The sequence below is a fragment of the Gossypium hirsutum genome, chromosome D01 (assembly GCF_007990345.1).
Source record: "Gossypium hirsutum isolate 1008001.06 chromosome D01, Gossypium_hirsutum_v2.1, whole genome shotgun sequence".
NCBI classification, from domain to species: Eukaryota; Viridiplantae; Streptophyta; class Magnoliopsida; order Malvales; family Malvaceae; genus Gossypium; species Gossypium hirsutum.
In genome coordinates, this window is record NC_053437.1 from 57,464,541 (window position 1) to 57,480,627 (window position 16,087).

The 16,087-nt window shown below is 34.6% G+C and overlaps 1 protein-coding gene across 1 annotated transcript; it reads right to left on the bottom strand.

The window, feature by feature from the left end:
* Positions 1-12,576: 12,576 nt before the first annotated feature.
* LOC107922347 (transmembrane protein 87B) lies at positions 12,577-15,850 on the bottom strand. The gene is made up of 5 exons (XM_016852343.2): positions 15,434-15,850; positions 14,062-14,998; positions 13,805-13,900; positions 13,488-13,624; positions 12,577-13,177 (listed from the first exon to the last, which is right to left on the bottom strand). The coding sequence occupies exons 1-5, from the start codon at positions 15,628-15,630 to the stop codon at positions 13,009-13,011; spliced, it is 1,536 nt and encodes a 511-aa protein (XP_016707832.2). The 5' UTR covers positions 15,631-15,850; the 3' UTR covers positions 12,577-13,008.
* Between the last annotated feature and the right edge of the window lie 237 nt (positions 15,851-16,087).

The window sequence follows — 16,087 nt, forward strand, 5'->3', positions numbered from 1 at the left end:
ATTTAATGTTAAATTTTAAGCCATTCGCAGGTCAAGGACATTTGGATGTCCGTATGGGGTCAATTTAGAATTTAATTTGCATGAATAAAGCTGCTGGATGAGGATGATCATATGCTGGTTTTGAAGAAATTAAATTGACATTGGGACAAAAGAAGAAAATTCGGTCCAATAGAAGAGCAACAGGCCGAATGTACTACCGGTCGGTAAGGGAATTATTATTAATTCTCCAAATTTCCTTCTTGCTAGTGGTGGCCGACTCTAATCGAATCAAAGGAATCAAATTAGCCTTGAGAAGTTTAATTAAAGTAAAACTCTAGTAGGTTGGAGCTATTTTTATGCGACGGGTTCAGCTGGGATCAAGGGGGATAAGATCAAATTTTGTTCTGAATTGTTGGAGGTTATTATTATTCCATAAATAGAGGTGACCAGCAGTTGAAAAAGGCGTCGAAAAAAAATAGAGAAGAACAGAGCAGAAGGGCGTGGAACTCGAGCAAGCAAAATCTCTAATTGGACCAGCGAAAGCCGATCAAGCAGTTGGAGTAGCAGCCCAAAATTTCAGCTAGTAGGGAGGAGGGAAGCTCGACGATTTGAGAAGTTTTCTCTTCCAAGATTCAGTTCGTACTTCATGTTGTTTACAATTGATTCTTGCATTGTTTTACCTGCTATGAGTGGCTAAATTACTTACGCTTAGTTAGATATTTATGAAACCTAGCACAAGGAATTTGAAAATTTATTTTGTTTTAAATTCGAATTTGGCATTCTTGAATTGCTTGTTTTTATCGTTTAAGGAATTTTTCTAAATCAATTAGATTGATCACCTATTTAATTTAGGAATTTTCTCACAATCATCTAAGTGCAAATTGAGCGATCGAATTTCTTAATTAGACTTAGAGTTGGTGATGATTAATTGTTCTGCAGCTAATTAAAGCAACTACGGATTTAATTTTAGAAGCCGCTGGAGGATTTTTTTTCTTTGATTAATGCAAGGTGAAGTCTCTAAAAGACTAATGTACCTTTAATTATTAAACGAAGAGATAATTAAAGGTAGATTCTCAGTTATGAATGTTTTTTAATTGAATAAAATTTACTAGAGATAGGAAGTTGCTTCGTAAGTGATTTTTCAGCCTTGCTGCTGATTTAGTCTATTAAAATAATTTAAAGGCACAAAGGACTTGTGCTTGGTGGATTAAGGCGCCGATAACTAAGCATTCTTTCTCTTTAATTTGATAATTTTTCAGCATTCACAATTTGAACTAAAACTTATTCGCTACCTTAGATTATTTTTAGCAAACGTAGAAACATAAACCCCCATTTTTTTCTTTCTCGCATGCATTTTACATTTCCTTAATCACAACTCTCTTCAAATAGATTTAACGCAGGCTTTTTCGTGGGACAATTCCCTATTTACCTTATATTACCAGTTAATGTTGGTTGAATAGCGGATTTAATTCGGTAGTTGTAAACGACTGCTACCAATGATTAAACTTAATCATTTTAATAATAAATTAATATAATACATATCAAGATAAATATTAGATTAAATTTAACATTATATCTATTAAATTAATAGAATATTTATTTACAAGATAAATATTAATTTAATTTAATATTAAGATAATTACTTTAATATTAAATTAATAAAATACTATCAAGATAAGTATTAAATTTAATTTAATATTAAAACTATTAAAATAATAATATTTTTAGAATAGTTAATCTGAAATCAAATTATTCGATAAAGTCCCAGTAGAAGTATGATTTTTCCATTGCTCAACCACCGAAGAACCACCGCCAGCCACCAAAATGTCACCGTTGTAGACGTCAACATTGCTATTTCTGGTGGTACAATCACAGGAGTGACACCCTTACGACACCACTGAGCTGGTTCAATCCGAGCCAATGACGGCTCGACCGGTCTGATCCAATCATCGATTGGATCGTCGACTCGGTTTCACATACCAACTCGTTTGTGGTCTTGATTTTGGGTTCTCGGGTCTAATTTTCAATCTTAAGTCTAATTTTCAAGTCCAATTACCCATTGAGCCAATTGTCTAACTTAAAAATTAATTTCCAAAAATATCATATTTATTTTAATTAATTTTCCCAAAAATCACTAAGATTTTCCAAATTATTTTTTCAAGAAAATTCTTTAATCAAATTATCTAGTTGAACAATTGTCACAACTACCCACTTTAATTCCACATCGAATAAATCAACTCAACTAAATTATTTCCAAAGTCATAGAATTTTCTTCTGATTCAAATGCAGTCCAATCGAGCTTTTGTTGAACTAGAGGATGGACAAGTCGGACATATACAATTAGGCTCGAGTAATTGTAATTATATCTAGAAGCATCATGAAGTTAGTCCACAAGAAGTACCATGATTGAAACCTCTGTATTGTATACTCTTTACAGAAGCAATTCATCCAACTGCTTTGTCTAATAACCTCAACATGTGTGTGTTACCCTCATATGATACCATTGATTCTTCTGAGTTAAATTTGTTCACTCAATACAATCTTATTTTATCTCATTGTCACCATTGTTCTTCTTAATGATTAATATTATCACTGTCAACAAATAATTGTGATAAATTGAATAAGCAACATGTGGTCACGTTCCATATTTATCAATCCACAAAATGCCAATGAAAGGATATTGTTAACTCTTTAATCGAGCTATGAATTCCATTGTTTCTAGTAAAGTCATGTCATACACAAGTCATGTACCTAACATACCGGCTATGGGCTCGATCATTTTTAGAGCATAAACCTTCACTTATATCAAAGTATATGAGTTGTATACGCATGGTCAGTGACTAACTCGGGATTTAGGTAAGTCACACCATGAACGTCACAAGTGAATTAATTTCAAACGAATTCAGAATTAATTCATCTTGGGTCCAGACCAATGTGTCATTCTTCCAATGAATACCTCTATGTCTCTACCCGTGGAGTCAACTGCTCCGATGGCCAAGACTAGTCATCTCTCCAATTAAAATTGTAGACGACATAATAATCCTTCTAAATACTTGAATCAAATGCTCACTTTGATTCTTTTACGGGATTTTGAACTCATTTAGATTATCTACTGAAGTAAGTTGTCTTTTTCATAATGTAAACGTTCTTACAGTGCCACTTATCATCAGTTTCAACTTAGACAATCAATTAACTAATATTTGCTTGTCACAATTTCGCTGTGCATGCAAAACATGAAAGATACAAACACAAAAGACATAATAGTGAAATGTGAAATTAAGTTTCTTTATTTATTCATCGTTCAAATACATAAAAAACAATTACATGTTTACTACAATATGGACACATTTCCCAATAGAAAGGCATTACTAGGAATTCGTAGTGACCATAACGGGTTCAGAAAGTAGTATTTGGGATGTCATAATTCTTAATTCTGACTTGATAATACCCGAATTCGAGATCGATTTTGGAAATAACTTGGCATCACCCAACTGATCGAATAAATCTTCAATTCTAGGTAGCAGGTATTTGTTCTTAACGGTTACCCGATTCAATTGGCGGTATTTTGTACACAAGTGAAGTGGCCCATCCTTTTTCTTTACAAAAAGAACTGGAGCACCCCATGACGAAACACTAGGTAAAATAAATCCTCTATATAAAAAATCTTACATCTTAGCCTTCATCTCTTTTAGTTTTAAAGGCGCTATTCAGTAAAAAACACATGAAACAAGAGCAGTACTAGGAGTAATCTTAATTGGAAACTCAACATCCATGATAGGCAGTAATCCCGAAAGCTCTTTCGAAATAACATCTGGAAACTCACTCACAATTGGTACCTAACTAAAATCTTTCCCTACTACTGTTAAATCCAAAATATATGCTAAAGAAGCAACCTCACCTTGCAAGATCAATCTCCAAGCTAAAATTGTCAAGATCATATTATTTTTAATGTCATGTTTTACTCTTGGTATGAACACTTCATTACCGTCTACATTTAACGGTTGTACATCTCTAAAACGACACTCAATAACCTCATTATACGTAGACAACCAATCTAAGACCAAAATAGCATCAAACTCATGAAAACTCAATAGTATTAAATCAGCCGAAAAGACTTGACCACAAAATTTTAGTAGACAATCTTGAATTATTCTATTAACAACCTACTTTTACCAAGGGGATTGGTAACCAAAACATTTATTTCGGTAGGAACGACTTTAAGACTCTTCATTCCTACCAACTTAATGCAAATGTACGAATAGGTTGACTCCGGATTAATTAACGCATGAATAATAATGTCAAACAAAGAAAAATTACCTGAAATAACATCTAGAACTTCAATGTTCTCATTGGCTTGAATCACATAAACTCTAGTCGAGGCTTTAGATCTTGACCAACCAGTGATCCTTTTCGCATTTCCTTGGGTGGAGCCCGAACTCGCAGCAGCTTTGGTTCTTGACCCTTATTATGCCACACGATTTACCCTAATAGATTGCTCAGTGCCTTTATCACCTCATTTCGAACATTCCTTAACCAAGTGGACCTGTGCACCACAACCAAAATAAATATCCGAGGTTTTCCAGCAAATACTCGCATGAATTTTCCCACATTGATCGCAATCAGGGATGGTCATCATTTTCGAACCACCCATGCTAGCCACAGACATGGCTTGACGTCTATCACGGCTCCGTCTGAAACCATCAAGTTGATGACTTGGTGCTAGTGTAAAAGAGAACCTTCATCGTCTTTGATTCTCTTAACCTTGGGAATCGAAAATGAGCATGTCACTCCTCTTTTTCCTCTTTCCTAATCTCTTACCTTGTTCTTTTATTGTATCATTAATTCTAACCTCTGAGCTTTGGCAGACAGAATGACTAAGTTCAAATCTTTGGTGCCACAAATATCATACAAATTTCCTCGTTTAATCCCTATTCAAATCTGATGCAGAGGGTTTCTGTAACACCTTAAAATAGGGCTTAAGAGCTTTAGGGGTATTTTAGAAATTTTAGCCTTAGAGTGCTCGGAATTTCATGACATGACATATCAATAATGTTCTCGATTATAGTTTTTAGAAAATCAAATCAATTTTTGAAAATATGCTTTGGAAACCTTTAATTTTAGAAAAGTACTGATTTGTAATAGAGTCAAAACTATAAGCATTTATGTTATAGTTTCACCAATTTTTAAAATTGAACCTATTTCTCCCCCCACCAACATGTTTTCACGTTAGTTTCCTCGCTTCATTGTGTTTGTGGTCCCTTTCATTTCCCTAGCTCTCCCACTTAATTTTGACTCCCAAACTGTGATCATTTGATTTCTAGTATTATCTAAGCCTTAAACCTCTATAAAATCTCTTCAAAACACCTAAAAATTCCATTGATTTCACCATTTTCAAGTTATTGGGTTTTTTCAGGTTTGCGTCAAAAGTTCAATTTTCGTCAATCAAAGGTAATGTTTTGATTCCTTATGAGTTTTTCAAAATATCTAGTCCTTAAAATTGAATTATTAGCCCTCAAATCGCATGTTTCAAATAAAAGTCGAAAATTGGGTCATTAATGGTGGATTTCAGAATTTTGAGTAAAAACGTGGTTTCAAAGTATTTTTCAATTAGTTTTGATATAATTAAAAGGTTTCTAAACTTTGAAGTTTCATTAAGAATTTCTAACATTTTAATGAATTTTCAGAAAATAACTATAAAACATGTCGAAAAAGTCGATACCATGAATTGAGTATTTTATTGTAGTTTAAAAGTTGGGAACTAGTCTTAGGTGAATTATAAGATGAATGGAACCGGATTTAGGCGAAAAGACTAAGTATAGACCGAGATATTCGAATACAAAGTTTTTTATGTTAAAGGTTTTGGTTACATGAGAACTTAGTTTAGGCTTGTGTTTTGGTTGGTTAAAGTGAGTTCTTGGTTGCTATTTGACTATGTTTATTGTATGATTATTGTGTGTGAAGCCTCAATTCATTAGATCCTGCTACGAGTTAAGAAAAAGTTAGTTAAGCTTTCGACTTTCCGGCGAAAGCATAAAGTGGTAAGTGTTTGGGTTTGCTATTCGTAGGCACGAGTCATGTGTTATTTGGGAATTTGGTAGTAGCCTAAACTCCTATTCTAAATTCTGAGTGTAAGTTTTGTTGTATCTATATTCGTTTTGTGGTTTTGTGCTTATATGGTTATGAAATTGTGCATGGTGATAAGAAGCTCAAATATGTGATATGTGGATATGGTAACTATTGTGAAAAGTGCAAATGTATACATGATGCATATGTTATATGACAGTGATAGTGTTTTGCAAAAGATGCTAACATGCAGTGATAGTGCACGGATAATCGGCAAGTGATATGTGTTTGTTTTCAGATATTTTGGCCTTGTTATCTTGAAATTATTGGATATAGTTGGCATGCCATAGGTTTGTGAGTACTCACCTAAATGTACAGTGATTTTGGGCGTAAAGGCCCTGGGACATGTTTAGAGGGATAAGGGAATGTGAGCTAAGCTCCATTCAATGGGATATGTGAGGGGAAATAAGGAGAGTGTTAGCTATATGCTTCATTTTTGGGACATGTTTGACTCTATGAGTCATTTGGTGTGATTGGAGATTCGTGTATTTGATTTCTAATGATAGAGCTCACTATATGTTTCATAACTCAAATGTTAATCTATCTTATTATATGTGACTGCGTGAATCATGTTTTATGCTTAAATGAATATGTGATATTAGATTTATGCTTGAATGAGTATGCAATTGCTATGTATGTGGACTACTAGATAATACATGAATAAGTAAAGTATGACACTAGTCATAAGAACAATGTGTTTGTCCTATATGGTTGTTTGTAGATGCATGATGGCATGTTTGCGTTGTGGTTATTCTACTCGTTCACTGAGCTTTTTAAAGCTCACCCACTCTTTTCAACATATGCATATTAGTGATGTTTCGGTGTGGGCGGTGTGGTTTTTCGAGGAAGTGATCCAATGAAGACTTGTTAATTCTCGTTAGTGTTCATTTATTTATTTGTGTATTGGGGAATAAGGTAATATGGTAGACTTGTTTAATGCCATGATATGTTTGGACTATTTTTTGGTTTTGCTTTTGTTTTTTTAGAGGTTTATGAGTTTATATATTTTCTTAGGTTTATGAACATTGATGATGGTATGATGATACTTGCTCAGACACATTTTTGGTATTTTGAACTATTGATTAAGCCGTTTGGATGGTTATTTGTCTTAGTAGTTGATGTATGATAATTAGAAACATATTTGGAATGGATATATAGACTTGTATGCTGTGTTTTTATGTTCAGAGGCAGAAGTATCAATATTCAAGTTTTTAAAAATGCTACATCTGTGCCTTCAAACATGCAGAAAGTTAGAATAGAGGTTTGGTATCGATATCCTGGCTTGAGTATCAATACTCGAGGTAGATTTATCGATACTTTAAGTAAGGTACCGATAATTTTTTACGTTTTGAATTTTGGTGAGAAACAGAATGCAAGTTTGGTATCGATTTTTTACATGGTATCGATACCATGTTGGGAAAATATCGATACCTTAAGGTTAGTATCGATACCTATGTGTTTAACTTTGAAATTTTGCTAAGTGGTCCAAATGCTTGAATTTTTATCACGGTAAGTTACATTAATGTATGTCCAACATGATTTAATGATTATTAATGCATGTATGTCTTAAAACCTGTGCAAATGCTATGAATGACATATGCTGGCTTTAAAATAATGAACATTGTAACGTAAGAGTAGTAAGACAGTGGTGTGGCATCTTTATATTCAGGCTCAATGACCAGGCCGGGTATAGGGTGTTATAGTTTCCTCCATTAGCACCAAATCCTGTGCATACTTGCTCAATATAACAAACTCCTTCTCATATTCAAATACAGTCATCCTCCCCTGACTCAGATTCAAGAATTCATTTGCTCAACAAAGAGTCGATTTATACACTTCTCATGAAACTTCTGTAAAAAGAAATCCTAACTAATTTGCTCACACGGAGTAATGCTCGTCATCGTATGGCACTACTAGTAGGTTTCATCTTTAAGCTATGAAACTGCATACTGAAGGTTATCAGGTGGAGTGCATTGCAATTCTCTAGTAACTCATAGCACTCGCGAAATCCAATTTTTTGCTTCTACTGAATCGTCATCCTTCCCTCCCTTAAATTCTTTAGCGCCCCGCTTCTGTATTTCCTTTACCGCATCGCCCTAGAGCACATTTGGAACTTGAACAGGAGGAGGAGCTAACGGTTGAACAGGGTTATTCTATGGTTGTGGAGGCAGTGGTAGAATAGCACCCATAAATTTATCAAACCACTGCCCCATTATTTCCAACAGTGCATTTTATGCGTCGGTCCCTGTAGCCCTTCTATTCTTGGAAGGAATCAACATGACAAGTACATGTAACATTCTTCCTTAATCTTTATGGCATGCTTATCTCATATATGCATCAACATACATTCGCAATCATATAAATATCATGTTTATCATATAAATATAAAAACACAAAATTTTAATGACTCTAACCAGCCAAAGTTTTCATGATTCCATCCTAAAAAATAAAAATTGCAAATTCACCCCAAATTTAAATATCATCAAGTTGGGTGTTGCGACATCACATAGTTGGTGTCGTGACATCAAAGGTAGTATGCTCCTTAAGTGGTCTAGAGGTGGTGTTATGACTTCCAAGTTGGGTGTTACAACATCAAAGGCAACCAATGATTCATTGGCCTAAATTGGTGTTGTAACACCTATAACCCGTTAACGTCGCCAGAATAGGGTTACGAAGTATTACCGTACAAATCAGAACATTTCATAACACATAGCATATGATTATCAAATTTATTTGAGCCTATGAAGCCCTGAAATGGTTTATGAACTATCAAGGACCAATTCGAAATAAATCAAAACGTTTAGGGAAAATTTAAAAATTTCCACTTCAGGGGTCACACGGCCTTGTGTCCAAGCCGTGTGACAGAGCCTAAACCTTGTGGCTCTAAACATGGCCGTGTAGCTATCACACACACTCGTGTGGTTGCTCCACATACCGATGTGTCTACCCGTGAAACTCACTGACTTGGATCACACGGTCGTGTCGCAGGCCGTGTGCCAGCCCGTGTGAACCCTACACCTAACACACTAAGGGCACACATCAGTGTGGTAGCCTGTGCCTAAGGCCGTGTGTGCCCGAAATTGACCCTAAACTTGTCATTTCCATTCCCAAATGCTTAAGTACATTCACATGCTAAAAGTGCATGCAATCAAGCTCTCAAGAGGCATTCAAAGACACTCAAAACATGCCAAAATAACCAACCCAAGTGTCTAACCAATGTGTCATCCATAACATCACAATACAATTACTTACCCAATTCATTTCCTTAACCAAATGTACAAGCCACAAACACCTTCAAAATGACTTACATTCAATCCCAAAATGCCATACCTAATTCAAGCCAAACTTACCATTTCATGCACAACCACTTATGCTTTATCTAAAAATTTAAGCATGCTTACCATGCATAGCTACTTATACCATAACATCATATGCACAACAAAAACACTATACAAGTACTTATGAACCATTACAATACATAATCAAATTCTCTATTACATGTCATACAGGCCAAGTTGTATTCAAAAGCTACCAAATGATCCTCGGATAGTATGATTCTTCGAGTTGATCTGATGTCCCGATTACCTACAAGGCGTTATCTACAAAGAAACAAGACAAATACACGAGTAAGCTTTCATATAGCTTAGTAAGTTCGTCAATTAAATGAATAAGCTTACCCAATTAAACATAATAGTTCAAATAAATAAATTAATGAATGGAGTTCCTGTTACAAGGCTATTAACAGAATTCCTATAAATCACAGCTCACAACAGGTAAGTAATGCGCAATACAATAGTACAAATTAGTTTTCACATTTCAATAACATTCAGAGATCAATAAAACATAGCTCGATGAACGATATACAAATATGAGTATACGGTTAACCATCCAGCACACCAGATGTTCATAAGAGCTAGTGCCACCCAGCACATTGGATGCTCATAAGAGCCAGTACCATCCAATACACAAGAAACATTGTAATATAGCACGATAGTCCACAGCAAATGCAAGACCTTAACATATCCAGTGAACAGATAATATACATAAATCATCTTCACTGCTCAGAATAATCTCGCATCGCACGCATAATAACCTATTAGCATGCCAATCATACTCTATCCTACGTTCATCGGTTCAAAGCATTCCATCACAGAACAATACGTGAATATCCCACTATCTCATATTCCATATGCAAGTAATAGTTCAACAACCAAACATTCATTGGCTCAGAATATCTTAATCAGTGATCGATGTCATATCAATTTATTATTTCCATTTTCAATTACATGCATCAATATAATCCAACATTATATAATTAAGTTCATATAATACATTTAAAAATGTATTAAAATTAAACTGAACGAATTTACTTGACTAAATTACAGTGATGACAAAGGTACAGAAACTATTATAAAATTTTCTCTTTTCTACGATTATCAGCTAGTTAATTATCTAAAATAATAATTTTATTCAATTAACTAGTTCTACCAGAATAATTTGCCACAACGAACTGTGGCAGATCAATGACCAAACTTTAATAAACTATTATACCAACTTCTTAAATATTTTAATTTAATATTTACAAGTTCGATTTACGAAAATGAGATTCCAAAACCACTTTTTTTATACCAATGAAAATCAGGTTGTTACAAATGGTGTATTGAGATACAAAGGGAGGGTCTACATTGGAAACCCAAGCACATTGAGGGAGCAAATCCTTAAATTACTACATGACTCTCCTTAAGTAGGCATTCTGGCACCCAAGCAACATACTTCAGAATTAGGCCTTATTTCTACTTGTTGGGACTAAAAAAGCAAGTTAAGGACTATGTGCAATCGTGTGGTATTTTCCAATGATCTAAATATGAACATTTGGCCAAACCAAAGTTACTTCAACCCATTCACTCCATAATAAGCTAAGAATGCCAATTTCACCAATATCACTTTAATATAAACACACAATTGAAACAAACGCAATTCAACAAATAATTTAGTAAGTTTCATATGAACTTACCTAGCAAAACAACAAATAAACGAGTCTTTAAGGACTAATTGACAATTTTTGCTTTTCCTCGATTATCTCTAGTTTGATCAAATTCTCAATCTATACAATTATTCAACTCAATTTATCAATATCAATATCAAAAATTTTATATCATTCCATGATATGCATGTACCTATTTAATTTCATTTTTCAAAAGCCCCTTAAAAGTTTTATTTTATTCAATTTAGTCCTTAAAACCGAAATAGCCTTAACTATCAAATTTAAGCTTTTATTTGAAAACTGATTTCAATTACATCCTTTTAGGACCCTCTACTATCTATTATTATAGAAATTTTACATCAATTATACAATTTATACACTTTAGTCTTTTTGAACAAAACTAACAATTAAACTTTACAATCTAGTCATTTTTCACATCTAAGTTTAAAATCTACCAATTTGACACCAATTTCTTCAAGAAATCAATAATGGAAACTTTCAAAAACTCTAATAGTTTTACAAATTGGTACATGGGCTATCTAAATCAAGCTCCCACAACCTTACATAAAAAAAAATACAAGAAAATGACTTAATTGCACTAACCAATTAGTAGCCGAAAGTTTGAAGCTTTAGAAATGGATTCCTTAGGTTTTCTTCAAGAGGTTTCGGTGGTGGATGGAGAAGATGAAGCTTTCTTCTCTTTCTTTCCAGAAATTTTGTGATTATATGCAAATTAACCTTTTAATTAAACTTATTTTAACTAAACACCTTTAATTAATCAAGTTAATCAACATATAATGCTACCGTCCACTAGTACCCATTCCTAAATGACTAAATTTCCATTTTTTACCTTTAGTTAATTGCAATTTGAGTCCCTAAACCTTTGGCCAATTAAAAACTTATAGTGATAAAACTTTTACAATTTAGTTCTTATACTTAAATTAAACAATTAATAAGCAAAATTGAAGGAATAAACTTTAATAAACTATTATACCAACTCCGTAAATATTTTAATTTAATATTTACGGATTTGATTTATAGAAATAGAGTTCTGAAACCATTTTTTTGACACTATTGAAAATCGAACTATTACAAATGGTGTATTGAGATACAAAGGGAAGGTATACATTGATAACACAGGCACATTGAGGGAGCAAATCCTTAAGTTACTACATGACTCTCCTTAAGAGGGCATTCTGCACCCAAGCAACATGCTTCGGAATTAGGCCTTATTTCTGTTGAAACTAAAAAGGCAAGCTACATGCTTCCGAATTAGGCCTTATTTCTGTTGGAACTAAGAAGGCAAGTTAAGGACTATGTCCAACCGCGTGATATTTGCCAGAGATCTAGAGATTTAAATATGGACATGTGGCCAAAGTTACTTCAACCTATTCATTTCCTAATCAATGCTTGGGAGGTAATTTCTATGACTGGATTTCTATGAATTCTGAGAACTACACCATAATAACAAATTAAGAAAATCGTCTGCGTGTTTGAAATCAAATGTGCATTTTATACTGTTAAAAGCATAACATAATGGCAAAAATTACAACCTTTGATTATTAAAAAACAAACCCCCAAAAAAGAAAAAGAAACAAAATTCAACTTGTGGAACCTTTAGAAGTACATCAAGACCGCAGGGAAGGTTCCCCCCATCATAAAAATGGCATGGAAATGACCCATTTCCCTATAATCATGTAATCAAAATAAAAATTAATATGGACAAAAGATAAAACAAATCTACCCCACGGCAACAGTAAGCAAGCATCAACGTTTGGCAACAAATGGGCTCCCTTTGCAAGCTGATTCGAAGAATTGTTGCTTCAAGTATAACATGTTATCTTCCAATGGGCCCAGTTGAGGTGGTTTTGACACGGCGGAACAAGGTTGCTGATTAAAATCGTGTTAGACTTTGAGAGATTTTACTCCCTCTTATCCTCTTCTGAGTCATCTTCGGGATCAGAGACACCGGCATTTCCATTATTTCTCTCTTGCTTGACTAAATTGACATCCCCATCAGACTGCCCCCTTGTTAGAGATTGAGCTTCTTCATCATCAAATTCGTCCTTGACATCTTCCGAGTATGCATATCTATGCAAAGTTCAACAGTATTTAGCATGTTAGCATGAAAATTGGAGATACTACGGATGAAATTAAAGCTTTGAAATAATCGTACGGACACTCGAAAGAGAATTGTCATGACAACTTATATATAGGGAAGATTCCTTGACTATTTGAATGAAGATTCTAAACTAAAAAGGTAAGTACTCGGAGTAGAATATGGCCACAATTTGCCATCCTTTTGGTCAAATTGAGCTCTATTCAGCAGCAAAATTTGAGGGGGAAAAAAGGCTAAGGTCATCCAATTGACTCAGTAAAACTTCAAAAGAGTAAAACGCACCTTTGGGAGCTCTGAGATGGAGCCCAGAGGTAGCAAATAACACAGAGTAGTGCAAATGAAAGAATGTCCCAGAAAGCTGTGATGATCCAAGCACTTTGCCACCTCTCATTGAATGGATCTGTTGCTTTGAAGTATACCTGTCGTACCAAATAAATCAGATCTGTGATAAATTGAACCCATTGTATCTTACTGACGGCTAGATGCCAGCTTTAAGTACAACTCGTAATACTTCACTTGAAACACAAATATTTGTCATTTATCTGCAATAACATAGCAAGAGACACTAAGAAAGAAACCAAAATCTAAACGAAATATACCTCAAAAGTTATCCATGCGACCGAAGCAATCACTGCCACAGCTAGTGCATTTGAGAATTTCCTATAGAGGTCCAGCTTTGCTGATATTCTCTTTACCTGGATGAGAAAACTACTGTCAGTCATTGAAACTTGTACCGAATGAAAGAGCAAAGTGAGAACATAAAATCATGATAAAGAATGAGTGCAGTTATTATAATGGAGAAACTTAAGATCACCAATCACTAAAGCATAGAGAAAAAAGAAGAGAACACAAATACCTGTAACTGCTCTAGTGTTTTTGAAAGAGATGTAAAGATCCACAATATCAAAAACGCATCCAGGAATGCATCAGGAAGGACTAGGAAGAGTCTTGCTCTTCCTGATATGTCATTGATGGTCCCTACATACTCAGTAATGTCCAGCAATTCAGCGGCCAGAAAATAAGTAGCTCCAAGAAGAAGCACCTTTGAAGTAAGGCCACCTAAAGTTGGACGTACAACACCATAACCCATCGAAACAGAAAGAGTGAGAAGTCGAGAAAGTGTTTTTCTTATTGCTCCAACTGTCACAACCCAAGTTGTAATTACAACAGGCCTCATTCCTGTACTGTTAAAATTAGAATAGTCGAAATACCACAATATCATTTCAAACAAACCGAGACCAATGACAGCAGTGATACAGTGCTGAAGTAGCAGGATATCTTTCCAAAACCTCACGTACTGTGAGAACCAAATGGCACTAAGCAACAAATAGGCAATCATCATGTAAACATAAAACTTCTTCAATGGTGCCATTCTCCCAGGTAAATAACCATCAGGATTCTTCCACACAGTCTTCCCACTCATTGTTGTTCCCTTTAGCTTCGGATCACATGCTATGAAAAACAAATTATACATCCCCGTTTTCATGATGGGGACCTTAGCATTGTCCATACTTGTTGACAAGTCGTTCCCACCAAAATATATGTTCAGAACCATAGGCCATTTACTATCTGTTGAGGAAGGTATCCGAATGACTTCGCCTTGCTTGCACCCTTCCAGCTTAGCAAGATCAGGGGTACAACATATCGATCTCTGTCCACCATAAGCTGAACCACCTATATTATTTCTATCAGCAGCCTCGAAAATCACAGCTTGTATCAACCCGGTACCATGTTCCTTGTCGGACTGTTCATCTGCAGCAGCCTGAGTCCTCCAGAATGTGATATTCTCAAATCTAAAAAAATAAATAAAATATGTTAGGCTTAAAATTCATCACCAAGAAACTGGTTTCCTTATGAATAGACATAACTGTTTTAAATCCATGGGCACATAAGATCATGAGAAAACAGCATTAATTATATGTTTGGAAAAATGATAATAGCGTAGAAAACTCGGATCTGCTCAAATAATCATTTCCATTTGAGTATGCAATTAATAATCAGTAAAAAAAAAGGAAAAAATATGTTTCTGGTTTTTTTTTTCAAAATTAAATCATCCGACAATGATCATAAATATAAATAAACCTAAGCATTAACTACTTCCTAACAGATCTAATCCACATAAATAAAACAACGCCATATTCTTCACTTAAAACTCTAATGCACTGAGTTTAAAATAAAAGAAACGATTTAAAACTTACAAAATAAACATAATGTATCTTTAATGTTACCGGATAAAAGAGCGGCCATCGGAAACGGAGTTGTCGGAGGAACGAGAAGCGGCGAGGCCTTCACTGCCGCCAGGGAGAAGATAAGCATTTCCGACTTCATTGAAGAGTTGGTTTTGGTAAATGTGGATGGAAGCGTTGATGGTTGTTAATGCGGTTGATAATAGAAGGAAGATAGATATTAGATATGCGGAATCCATGGCTAAGAAATTGGGGGAATAGCCTTAGGCTCTAACCAGATCCAGAGAGTAGATCGGCGAATTTGAAGGGAAAGCAGAGTGAGTAAGATTGAAGCAATGGTTAAATCAAAGAAGCAAGCACACCGTCACTGTCGGTGAGCGGAAAGTACACTTACGCGCCCTATACGCGCGGCTCTGTGGCTGTACTACCACCAACCTATCAAATGTGACAATAACATTTTGGTTAAAATATTAGTTTGGTTATATTAAATATATATATTAGTTTGGTATTTTAATATTTTTACAAATTTAAATGCTTTGAAGCATGAGACTCAAGCATTTGTGAAGGTAAAGAAAAGTGTCAAACAATGAGTTAATGAAATTAAGACTAATGACATTGTTATCTATTGAGTCTTAATACGATTAGTATGTGTATTATTGTTAATATAAAAAGACGTGGATTCGAGTGCACTGAAGT